At 49.6% G+C, this 12,570-nt stretch overlaps 1 protein-coding gene across 2 annotated transcripts in view; it reads right to left on the bottom strand.

The window, feature by feature from the left end:
* PCDH12 (protocadherin 12) overlaps positions 1 to 11,146 on the bottom strand; it is a 20,612-nt gene extending 9,466 nt beyond the window's left edge. For both annotated transcript variants that reach the window (XM_014592835.2, XM_006161483.3), the window contains exons 1-2: positions 7,947 to 11,146; positions 3,097 to 3,197 (exon numbers count right to left, since the gene is read on the bottom strand). In XM_014592835.2, coding sequence (XP_014448321.1) covers positions 3,097 to 3,197; positions 7,947 to 10,841 — 2,996 coding nt within the window. In that variant the 5' untranslated portion in view covers positions 10,842 to 11,146. The remainder of the gene's footprint in view (positions 1 to 3,096; positions 3,198 to 7,946) is intronic.
* Between the last annotated feature and the right edge of the window lie 1,424 nt (positions 11,147 to 12,570).

The following is a 12,570-nucleotide window of genomic DNA, read 5'->3' as shown; positions in this document are numbered from 1 at the left end:
GAAAGCAACCCGTCTACGAGTGAGGAAATTCCCACACAGATGCATTCATTCATCTCCTGAACATTCATCCATTTACACCAGGGTTCATTCATGTCTATAAGGCAGTGGTCCTCAACCTTTTTGGCACCAGGGGCTGGTTTTATGGAAGATAATTTTTCCATGGACACAGTGTGTAGGGGGGTGGTTTCAGGATGATTCAAGTGCATTGTGTTTATTTGTGCACTTTATTCCCATTATTCCCATTATAAATATAATGAAATAATAATGCCACTCAACGTAATGCAGTATTTGCAGCCACTCCCCAGCACTAGCATCACTGCCTCAGCTCCACTCCAGGTCATCATCATTAGATTCTCATCAGGAGTGTATAGCCTAGATCCCTCCAATGTGCAGTTCACAAAGGTTCATGCTCCTGTGGAAAATCTAGTGCCGCTGCTGATGTGACAGGAGGTGGCATTCAGTCCATAATGCCAACAATGGGGAGTGGCTGTAAATACAGATGAAGCTCCACTCATTTACCCACTGCTCACCTCCTACTGTATGGCCCAGTTGCTAACAGGCCATGGACTAGTACCAGTGTGTGGCCCAGAGGTTAGAGACTCCTGATTTAAGGAACTGGACACGCGGCTGGGCTTTTAGAGTCAGACTACTCTGGGTTACATGCTCTCAGCCCTCCTGCTTACTCTGCTTCCTTGCCTATAAAATGGAAGTCATGAGTAACACTCACCTCAAGGAGTGTTGTGAGGTTAAAATGAGATGTTGTAGGGACCAGCAGATGGCGTAATGGTTATGTTCCTAGACTCCCACATAGTAGACTGTGGTTCATGTCCTGGACCCGGCAGCTTAAAACTCATGCCAGGCACATGAGCATGCGTGCCCAAAATCCTGAGAGGAGAATGGAGGAGAAGGGATTGCGGCGTGGCCATCCCCCCTGGGGGTGATTTCTCGCTTTCTGTCTCTCTGTCTCTGTCTTTCTGGCGAGTGCCCATGCCCTATAGCAAAAACCTCTCCAAAAAAAAGAGAGAGAGAGAAATGTTGTAGGGACCAGCAGATGGCATAATGGTTATGTTACTGGACTCCCACATAGTCAACCACGGTTCACGTCCTGGACCCAGCAGCTTAAAACTCATGCCGGGAGTGTGTGCATGTGTGCCCAAAATCCTGAGAGGAGAATGGAGAAGGGATTGCGGCATGGCCATCTCCTCCTGGGGGGTAATTTCTTGCTTTCTGTCTCTCTGGTGAGTGCATGTACCCTATAGCAAAAATGTCTCTTTAAAAAAAATGAAGCATTGTAGGTAAAGGGCCTAGCATGGTGCCTGGCACATTGCAAGCACTCAGCAAACAGAAGTGAAAGTGAATCCATTGATCTGGTCACTCACCATGGTTCCACCCGTGCTTTTGCATTGCCTGGCACAAAGGAGAAGCTTAGTAAAGTCAGGGTGAGCCTGTGCGTTCATCCACACATCCCCCGAGCCTGAGGTCCAGCGAGGCAGATTTTTGTCTCCCTCATTTCTGCTCTCACCAGTGTTCCAAACAGGGTCTTGCACATATTAATAAATACTTGCTTAATAAATACTTTGTGGAGTGGGTGTCTGAATGCTCCTTCCTCCCTACTTAAGACCAAATCCTAGACCTGAGAGAGGGTCCATGGATAGTGTGGCTGATGCAAGGCCTAAAGCTGCTCAAATCCTGCTGTCTCCACCTGACTCCTCTGTCTCATAAACCTTCGCTTTCACAGACCCAATCCTCATCTCAGCAGTCCCTTCCAAAGGGACTTGGAGGCCTAGGAGTCCTTTCTGCTTTATTTTTATTTATTTATTTATTTATTTTTCTCCTGTGGCCAGTTCCACTGCTACGAAGAGATCAGCAGGGAGGTGGCAATGTCAGGCCTCATGCTATGATAGGTACATACACGTCTCGTTCAAACATTTCACAGCTGGAAGGGGTTCTCTTGTTGTGATCCCCATTTTACAAATAAGAAAACCAAGACCTGTGAAGATCCAGCTTGCCCCAAGGCCCTGCGGAGTGAATGGTAAAGCAAGAATCCCAGTGCGGGCTGCTGTGACTCTGGGCCTGAACCAGCCTGCTCTATGCTGCCCCTCAGCACCCGAGCAAAACACAAGGTCCAAGTTGTCAGGGCAAGAGCACTGATCCAGGAGCCAGGAAGCCTGAGGGCTGACCCAGCATTGTCACTCACTTGCTATGTGACCTTGAGCAAAGTCACTTTAAGGGGAAAGGACTTAGCATCGCTTTTCTTTTTTTTTTGAGAGATTTTTGCTATAGCGCACCTGCACTCACCAGAGAGACAGAAAGTGAGAAATCTGTCCCAGGCTGAATGATCATGCCTCAATCCTTTCTACTCCATTCTCCTTTTGGGATCTTGGGCACGCATGCAAACACACTCGGCATGAATTTTAAGCCACTGGATCCAGGATTTGAACCACAGTTGACTATGTGGGAGTCCAATGTAACCATTACACCGTCTGCTGGTCCCAGGACTCAGCATCTCTTGTGCATCTATTATGTGCCAGGCACAGGCTAGCGGCTTTGAATACATTTATTTGATTATGAACTCCTTACCCCAATCACTGCAGAGGAAATGTTATAATCTCCATTTTACAGATGGGGAAACTGAGGTCCTGAGAGATTATCAAACTCAAGTTCACAGGGCTGAGTTGGGTCAAATTACTTAGTTTCTCAGTTTCTCCATCCATAACAATGAATTAAATTAGATGTCCTCATGTGGTCTCTTAGATTCCAGGACAGCCCAAGGGGACACACCCACACATTCCAGTCCTTAGTAGGAAGCCTTCACGTTTTTATTGCTGGGTTGAGAAAGAGAGGCAAAAGCTGCAGATTTAAAGCCAAGGTACAGCCCCTCCGTAACCAGGGGGCAGACAGAGCATCAGGGATGAAGTCACTTCCTTAGTGGCTCTGGGTCCTATAAATACTATACATACAGTTGCCCCAAGACCAAGCCTCCTGGGGTTGGGGAATGGATGCTGCCTGCTGCTCTCTCCCGGGGACTGAAGTTCGTCCTCCCCTCACAGAGGCTGCAGGGCGAGGGGCGGGCCAGTTGGGCTACGTGCTGCTTACCTGCCACTGCTGCCCGGCTTGGCCAAGTACTTATTTCCCCGGTGGTTTGGTTTGGGCTGGAATTGGCCCTGATGCAGCAAGGACAGCAGCTGGGAGATTTGCTACAAGACAGGAAAAATCTGTTGACTCCACACAATTCCGACCCAGCACACTTCCTCGCCGGATGTTTCCCTCAATGCCGGTGCTTTCTTTTTATAGTCTTTCCTCTGGCTTCAGATGTTTGTGTGATCAGATGGGGGATGGTGCTGGGGGACAAGACAGGGACCTGGGATAGGGAAGAGAGGGGCAGAGGAAATGGAGCCCTGCTTGGCCATGTCACTCCAGGACCTGGGTGTCACAGGGAGCACATGGAGACCCTCCAAACCCATCCCCTCATGCTTGTTCCCCCAAGTGGCTCACTCCTAGTGGACTCTGTGGGATGCGGTGAGGAAGGCATTTCCTGACCATAAATGTATCATTACTTTGATAAGGATTAGCTCAGAGAGCCATTTTCTCCTTTTAGCAGTATTCAAACACTCAGCCGATTTTTGTGAGGCAGAGATAAGTCTCTGTCCTAGTGAGGCAAAATGGTATCATTTAGTCATTCATGTATTCGTCCTTTCATTCATTTAAAAAGTACTGAGTAAATGCTTGTTTGTGCCAAGCATGGTGCTTGCTACTGGAGCAAGAATGAGAAGACCCAGTCACTGTCCTCAAGGAGCTCACAGTCTGTCATGGAGACAGGGAAGAGTGCTGATGACAGGGGGTTGCCTCGGGGTGACAGGAAAGAATGGGGGTCTCTGAGCAGTTTGGAGCAGAGAGAAAGTAGAGAGGATGGTACTAGGAAAGGTTTATTCATTTCTTTCAATAGACTTTTTTTTTTAATTGCCAGAGGATATATGCTCTCACTGGAGAGAGACAGAGAGAGGGAGAGAGAGAGAGAAAGCACCCCCCAATGGGGCATGGTCATGCCACAATCTCTCCTCCATTCTCCATCCTGTAGAGATACTGGGCATACATGCACATGTGCCCAGCATGGATACTGCCAAGCTCAGTATTCATACCATGATTGACCGTGTAGGATCTGGCTCCTTTAAACACTACGCTATGAGGCTGACCCTTAGCAAATATTTATTGAATTCATCCTACATACCAAGCACCTCTGGCAAGATCCAACACTCTACAGGAATTCAGCAAGTTAAAAAAGTAGGGTCTGGGTGAAAGTGAAGGGGGTTTCAGACAAAAACATCATAAATTGAAAACCAGAAGAGATAGTCAAGTTCAGAAAGGCTGGAGAATGGGGTCAAAGGTGGGTGGGAAGGGGTGAGGCTCTATAAGGCCTTGGAGGGAGAAGCCACAGACCAGGTCCTCAGGGGTGGATTCTAGTTCAAGGTCATTTCTCGCTTGCTGCTGTGTCAGGCAGGTTTCTAGACATGCTCAGACCTCAGTTTTCTCTTCTCTAAAGTAGGCCTGGAAATACCCATCCGGCCTTCTTCTCAGTGTTGTCCAGATGCACTAGATGGGAAAGGAGGTGGCCAAGACTGGGGTTTCACTGTGACTTGGGAGGGCCACTTTGCCTGCCATGGGTACAGCCCATCTCCCAGCCTAGAACCAACCCTCCTGATGTACTTGCCACCTTTCATTGGAGTGACAGCTGACATTTCAAGGACACACCCCACATGCCAAGTCCTGCGCTGAGTGCTGTCATCCTGGGTCACTTCACATCTAGAGCCCCGACCCTGGGGTCAGTCAGACTCAGACCCAAATCCTCACTCTGCCGCTGCTCCATTTGCCACCCGTGTGCCCTTGAGGACTTACTTCAGCATTCTGAGCCTGTTTTCTCAGCAGTAAAAAAGCAAATAATAAGGGGATTCAGATCACGTGGGTTTAAATGAGGTTTAAATGGGACCAGCAGGTGATGTGGTAGTTAAAGTGCTGGACTCCCACGTAGTCAACTGCGTTTCGAGTCCTGGATCCGGTGGCTTGCTTTCTCACTTTCTCTCTCTTTCACTCTCTCTCTGCCTCTCTCTGGTGCCCTATAACAAACGAAAATATAATAATCATAATTCATTAATCCTTTTAAAAAAATAATAAATAAAATAAATGAAGTTAAAATGAGCCAATGGAGGGCCGGGCAGGGAGCATTGTGGTTAAGGGCACTTGACTCCCACATGGCCGGCCACGATTTGAGTCCCAGACCTGGCAGCTTGTTTTTCACTGGCTCTCTCTCTCTCTCTCTCTCACTCTGTCCCTCTCTGGTCAAATTAAAAAATAAATAAATAAAGCTAAGTAAAATAATTATTTTTTTAAAAAAATGAGCCAATGTATATAAATCACTTATTATTAGAGCCCATGATAAACCCTTAGTAACTGTCCAGTGGTGTATAATTCCACTTAATCTTTATGATAATCCAAGGAGAGACACATCATTACACCCATCTACAGAGAGAAAACTTGAAGTTCATGCAGGCTACACAGCGGGGCTGGAATTTGAACTCCTATCTGACTCTGCTTTCCACGGTCCTGTTCACCAGCAGTCAGCACAGTGTTTGGCACAAAGAGTTTATACAAAAAGCATTTGATGATAGGCAGGTTTTATGGCTTGGTGGTTAGGCAGTTGGATCCCACATGGCCAAACACACAGTTTGGGTCCTGCACCCCGTGGTTTGAGCAGCACACTGGATGCATGAGCATGTATGCCCCAAATCCCAAAAGGTAGGAGAGATGAAGAGGGGATTGTGGAGTGACTGTCCTCCAGAGAGGGTGCTTTCTCCTCTCCCTCTCTCTCTCTGTTTCTCTGGAGTGTGGACACACACCCACTAACAAATAAACAAGAAAAACATTCAAGGAATGAATGAATAGGAAGATGAATTGGGGGAGGGCTCTAGGCAACCTCTGGGTCTACATGGATCCAGGGCAAGATTCCTAGGAGGACAGCTGGATCATCTTCACGTGGCTTGCTGTGCGTGTGTATGTGTGTGTGTGTGAAGCAAGGAAGCTGCATGCTTGCTCTACAGGAAAACTGAGCTGATGATGTGGCCAAACAGAAGTGTGCCTTGGGCGAGCAGCCTGGCTGGCACAGTGAAAACTGTTTAGAGTTTAAAGGAGCAGTGTGGGTGTGTGATCAGCCACCACACCTGAAAAAGATTCTGTGTCTAATACAGGCATGAGGTGATGCCCACCTTCAGAACGTGTTTCTCAAGCTTTGAAGGCTGGAGGCAGCTGGTGTGCTAGATACTTTGTCATTCATCATCCCATTAAATCTTCACAGGGTAAGCGTGGAGCCATTGTTCCCATTTTATAGATGAGGAAAACAAGGCTAAGATGTTAAAGAACTTACCCAAGTAAGTCCAGCTCCTAAGTGTCTGTGTTGAAATTTGAACCTGGATCTGGCTAACTCTAAAGTTCTAAGGTTGTTTCCACTGCTCTATCTTGCAGTACCAGCTGATAAACATGGGGCCTCAATCAAGTCAAATATAGTCCTTGAGCCTGGGGGCAATGACGCCCAAATTGGCTTGCTTCATGGGAATCACACGGAGGTTGCAGGACCAGCAGATTGCGTAATGGTTATGTCACTGGAGTCCCACATAGTTGACCGCAGTTCAAGTCCTGGACCCAGTGGCTTAAAACTCATACTGGGCACATGTGCTTACATGCCCAAAATCATGAGAGGAAAATGGAAGAGAAGGGATTGCAGCATGACCATTCGCCTGAGGGGTGATTTCTTGCTTTCTGTATTTCTGTCTCTCTGGCAAGTTTATGTGCTTTATAGCAAATCTCTCTCTTAAAAAAAAAAAAAAAAAAAAAAAAGAGGTTGCTCAGATGAGATGAGGGCAGGTGGAGACTGGAGAAGAAGTGTTTTGCAAAAATAATACCGATCATTTGCCAAGTGCTGACTACATGCCAGTCATTACGCTCCAGTCCATCAACTCATTTTACCTTTGAGCAAACTTAGGAGACAGGTGCTTGACCCCTTCAACAGAGAAGTTGAGTAACTTCCCTGTTGTGGATAGCTAGGAAGAGGTAGAGTCAGGATTTGAACCCAGGCAACCTTGCTCCAAAGCTGAACCATTTTTTTTAACTTTTAAAATTTTTTTTAATTTGTCAGAGGGCACATGCCCTCGCTGGGGACAGAGAAAGGAAGAGAGAGAGAAATCATTCCCCACAGGAATGGCCATGCCACAATCTCTTTTCCTCCATTTTTCCTTTTGGGATTCTGGGCATGCATGCACACATATGCTTTTTTAAAAAATGATTTCATTTTATTTATCATTATTATTATTTTTTCATTTGCTATGGGGCATGTGTGCTCACCAGAGAGAGAGAGAGAGAGAAAATGAGAAAACAAGTTGCCAGATCTGGGACTCAAACCACAGCTGGCAATGTGGGAGTCCAGCACCTTGATTACAATGCCACCTGCTGGTCTCTGAATATGCTTTTTCAAGCCAAGTCTTTGGTGGCAGGACTCAGACTACACCGTCAGTCATGTGGGATCCAGCCTCCTTAACCATCACATCACCAACTGGCTCTAAAATAGTACTCCTAGTCACTATCTTCTCTGTGTGTCTTCCTGTCCCAGCCACCAGAAATGCTTTATAGAAATTAACTTATCAAATCCTTAGGACAACTCTATGAGAGAGAGATGCTGTGATTCCCACTTTACAGATGAGGAAACTGAGGCTCAGAGACAGTAATTTGCCCAGAATCACACAGCTAAGTTCTGTTGGCCCCACAGCGGTGCCCTGAATCACGCTATTCAGGGCACCATGAAGTTGTCAGCTTAAGACGTGAATGTGGGGGCAGGAGTGTCTGAAACACCTGCTGGTGGTTCTAAGGAACCAAGGAAAAAGAGCAGCCCATGCCAGAGGTACCTGAACAGGAGGAGAATCCACAGTGAGCTCCTCCACAGGGTTCCGCTCCGCAAAGGCAGCCACAGACAGCCGGACCAGGCTCCGCAGGATCTGTCGGGGTCCTAGTTCTTTCTCAGGTGACACTTTGCCATTGAGATTCCGTTGCCGCCGTAGGGTTGCAGAGGAGGCCGGGGGGCTCACTGAGGCCTCTTCGCTGCCCTGGTCTCCTGCCAACCTCCCTATGGGGCTACCAGCAACCTTCAGGACCCTCGAGCATGGCTGGCCTATGGCCAGCTGGGGCTCTAGGAGGTTCAGGTTCTCACGGGAGGCGTTTCTCTGCCTCGGGTGATTGAAAAGGAGGTTGACTGTTTCCTGCAGCACCTCCCGGCTCTCTGCCAGCTCTCTATGGTTGCCTTGGTTACGCAGGGTCCTGTATAGGGTCGGTGTGAGGTGATAGGGGGCCTGGAGGCAGGGGTCCCAGCCTGGGTCCAGCAGTGCTTCCTTGCTGGCGTCCTTGTGGGGCTGAGCAGCATCACCAGGCTCATCTGCCTGTCCCCTGAGCACAGGCACAAGGTGAATGTCTGTCTTCTGAATGTGTTTCTGGGGCCGCTTGGGCTGGTGGTGATAGGTGGACTCGGCCTCCCGACAGTTGTAGGCTCTGTTGTCCTTCTTCTCTGTCCGGCAGATGGACATGAACAGAGCCAAGATCAACCCAAAGACAGCCAGCAGGACAGCCAGGCAAATCACCGTCAGCATTGGTGTGCTCAGGGCCCCAGGCTCACGGGCCGACTCCCGGAGGTGGTCCACGCTGGTGACAAACTTGACCCTCAACAAGGCTCGCGTCTGTAAGGGGGGACTGCCCCGGTCCTCTACCACTATCTCCAGCTCCCACTCGCTCCCAATGAGGCTGCTGGCATTGGTGATGTTGATGGACAGCTGCCCCAGGTGGGGGCTGAGGAGGAAGAGATGGGCTTCATTCCCCCTCCGGATGCTGTAGAAGAGCTCTCCATTTGCTCCTGAGTCTGCATCTCTTGCCACAATGGTCACCAAAAGGAATGGCCGGGAGCTGTGGGTGGCCAGTGCTGGTGTGTCAGTGCCTGCTGGACCCAAGCCATTGGGAGTCTCAATGGGCACCAGCAGGTGGCCTGTGGAGGCATTTACAAGCACTGAGAGGCTAGCTCTTCCATCACTGAGCACAGGCTGGATCACCTCTGGGGCATTATCGTTGGCATCCAGAAGGCTGACCCGCACAGAGATGCTGGATGAGAGTCGGGGCTGTCCCCAGTCCTCCGCGATCACCTGGAACTCAAAGCTGGGCATCTCTTCATAGTCCAGTGATCTCTGAGCAGAGACCTCTCCAGTGTCTGAGTCGATAGCTACCAGGTGAGAAACGGGGGAGTGCTGAATACGGTATGAGACCTTTCCATTCATGTCCAAGTCTGCATCATGAGCCTTGACGGTAATGAGGGGAAGAGAAGGGAGGTTGTTTTCCCGAGTGGAGACCTCATACCTGCTCTTCTCAAACACAGGGGCATTGTCATTGGCATCATTGATCTGAATGCTGAACTGCTTCTTGGCTGATAAGGGCTGGGGCCCTTGGTCTCGGGCTAACAGAGTGAAGGTGTATTTGGGCCACCGCTCTCTGTCCAGCGTGGCATTGGTTAGTAGCATGTATGTGTTGCCATTATTCCTTTTCAGCCTGAAGTGGTTTTGCTCTTGGTTCAGCCAACAGTGAACCAGACCATTGTTTCCTGAGTCCAAGTCCTCTGTCATGATAAGAGCAACAAAACTGTCCTTGGGGAGAGCTTCTGACACCTGTGACGGTTGGGACACCCATGTGATGTGGATCCTTGGGGCATTGTCATTGATGTCCAGAACCTTGACGAGAACTTTGCAATGGGCTGGGATAGAATTGGGACCCAGATCCCTTGCTTGGACATCTACCTCATAGGCGGAATTCTTCTCATAGTCTAGGGATCGAAGCAGAAAGACCTGGCCTGTCTTGGCATCAATACTGAAGGTATCTAGCACCTCTCGGGGCATGTGTTCACTGAGAAAGAATTCCACCTCCCCATTGGGGCCTTGGTCAGGGTCTGTGGCAGTCAAGTTTATGAGCAGAGTACCAGGAGCAGTGTCTTCTTGGATTTCTACTGCCAGCAAACTCTCAGCAAACGTGGGGCTGTTATCATTGGAGTCTAGAACATTCACCTTGACTAAGCTAGTGCCTGACTTGGGGGGATTCCCATTGTCATAGGCGGTTAATACCAGATCAAAAAAAGACTGGATTTCCCGGTCTAGCTCCTTCACCACTACGAGTTCTGCATGTTTGGTCTCATCAGGCCCCACGATGACATCCAGGGCAAAGTGCTCGCTGGGAGACAGGGTGTAGGAGTGCAGGGTGTTAGGGCCGGTGTCAGGATCGCGAGCTCTGTCTAGGGGAATCCTAGTGTGCAGAGAGGCACTCTCAGAGATTTCCAGCTCCTGCTCACCTTTGGGAAACTCTGGCTGATGGTCATTGATGTCCAGCACCTGGATCTCCACATGAATCAGAGCCAAACCCCCCGTGACAAGCACGTCAAAGGAAACCAGGCAGGGGTCCTGGTGCTTGCAGAGCTGCTCTCGATCCAGCCGCCCCCCAGTGCTGAGCAAGCCATCCTCAGGGTTCACCTGAATGGGAAGCGCCTGGGACAGCTGCAAGATCTGGAAGGCGGCCCCTGCTTGCCCACGCTCCTCCTCCCAGCCCAGTTCCCCGGACAGCTTCCCTATCACCGTCCCAGATGGCACTTCCTCTGACACTTGGTATTTCACCATGAGAGTGGCCACCCCCTGACAACCCCCTGAGAGGAATAAGTAGCTGCTTGGTCCCCAAAGCCCCAGCAGAAGTTTCAGAAGTTGCATCATGCTTACCATCAGCATGGGCTAGATGCAGAAATCGCTAGAGTCCTTTAAGGCTGGACAAGTCCTCCAGCGCTTCCTGGATGGCTTGATTAGCCCCGTTCTCCTGCCTCCAGACCTGCTGGCGCAACCTCGTCCCATAATTAGATGATGATGGAACAAGCAGGATTCCCGGGCAAGGCCATCTTCATTGGAAGTCTGAGCACCGACAAAGTTAAATTCCTGGGGTACATCCCCCACTGGAGCACCAGTTGGTCCACTTCAGCAAATGATGGACAAGAGCCGATCCAAGAGGGACTTGACCCAGTGGAGCAGGATGTGGGGATCTGGCTTCCAAACAGTTGCTAGGCTGAGGAAACAGAGAAGCAGCTTTTTCCTATGGAAACCCCACCTACAGGAAAAGGGAGGGCTGTGAGTTTCAATGCCAGTGGCCTGCCGCTGAGGAGGATGAGGCCGGATGGGAAGGTGCTGTCCACGCAGCAGGCGGCTGCCTAGGGAAAGGGAGTCCCTGTCGGCTTGAGTCTTTGCCTGCCTGTACTTGAACCACTGCCCCTCCTGGGCAAGTCATGCTCCCGGTCTCTCTTCCTTTCCTCATTTCCCCCCATCATTCCTTTCCTCATTCATTTTGTTTGTTTGTTTGTTTGTTTGTTAAGAGGTTTTTGCTATAAGGCACATACACTGTCCAGAGAGAAAGAGAGAGGCAGAGAGATAGAAAGTGAGAAATCACCCCCCCCCCGGGGGGGCATGGCCATGCCACAGTCCCCTCTCCTCCAGTCTCCTCTCAGGATTTTGGGCACTCACGCACACGCTCCCAGCGTGAGGTTTAAGCCACCGGGCCTGAAACTGGAACCACAGTTGACTACATGGGAGACTGACAATATAACCATTACACCATCTGCTGGTCCCCCCACTTCCGGTTTTTCCCACACTTTTTCTTTTTTTGGCCAAAAGCCATGCACACTGTGCAGAGAGAGGCAGAGAAACAGAGACAGAGAGAGGAAGGGGAAGAAAGTGTTTACACACACACACAGTGGGGTGTGGTCAAGCAGTGATCCTTCCTCCTCCATTTCTCCATCCTGGTAGGATTTGAGGCACACACATATGCACCCAGCAGCAGGATTTGAACCATGGTCAGCCATGTGAGATCCAGCTCCCTTAACCACTAGGCTACAGGGCTAGCCCCTCCCCTTTTAAAGTTTATTTATTGCTTCCACGAGCAAGCAAGAGAGAGAGAAAGACAGAGCCATCACTCCCAATATGCTTCTACTTTTTTCTTTAATTGTCAGAAGATGTGTGCACCTGTCAGTGAGGAAGAGAGAGAGAGAACCTTCCCAAAGGGGCGTGTTCACACCACAATCCTTTTTCCTCTACTTCTCTCCATCAGGATTTTGGGCATGTATGCATGCACACCCAAGGTGCTTTTCAAGTCTCCAAGGCTAGGATTCAAATGGTGGTCAGTCAGCTGGGTCAGACCCGACTCCTGAAGCACCGTACTTAACCACTGCACTATGGAGCCCCGAACGAGGTCTGCATACTGTGATCCACCCCCGACCTCAGCCAGCCCTGGGTCAGGGGAGATGTTTGCCTGGCGTACTCAGAGAGGTCTCTAGATGCAAATCTGGAACCTTCCCACATGGATAGAGCATCCCATTTTACTGTAGCACCACCATCCACCCTAGCCAGCCTCCCTCTTTTCTTTCTTTCCTCCTTCTCTCCTTCTCTTTCTTCCTTCTTTCCTTCCTAGTCTTCC

This window comes from Tupaia chinensis, unplaced genomic scaffold, assembly GCF_000334495.1.
Source record: "Tupaia chinensis unplaced genomic scaffold, TupChi_1.0 Scaffold138644_1, whole genome shotgun sequence".
NCBI classification, from domain to species: Eukaryota; Metazoa; Chordata; class Mammalia; order Scandentia; family Tupaiidae; genus Tupaia; species Tupaia belangeri.
Note: the sequence above shows the minus strand (reverse complement) of the source record. Positions and strands in the feature narration are given on the sequence as shown.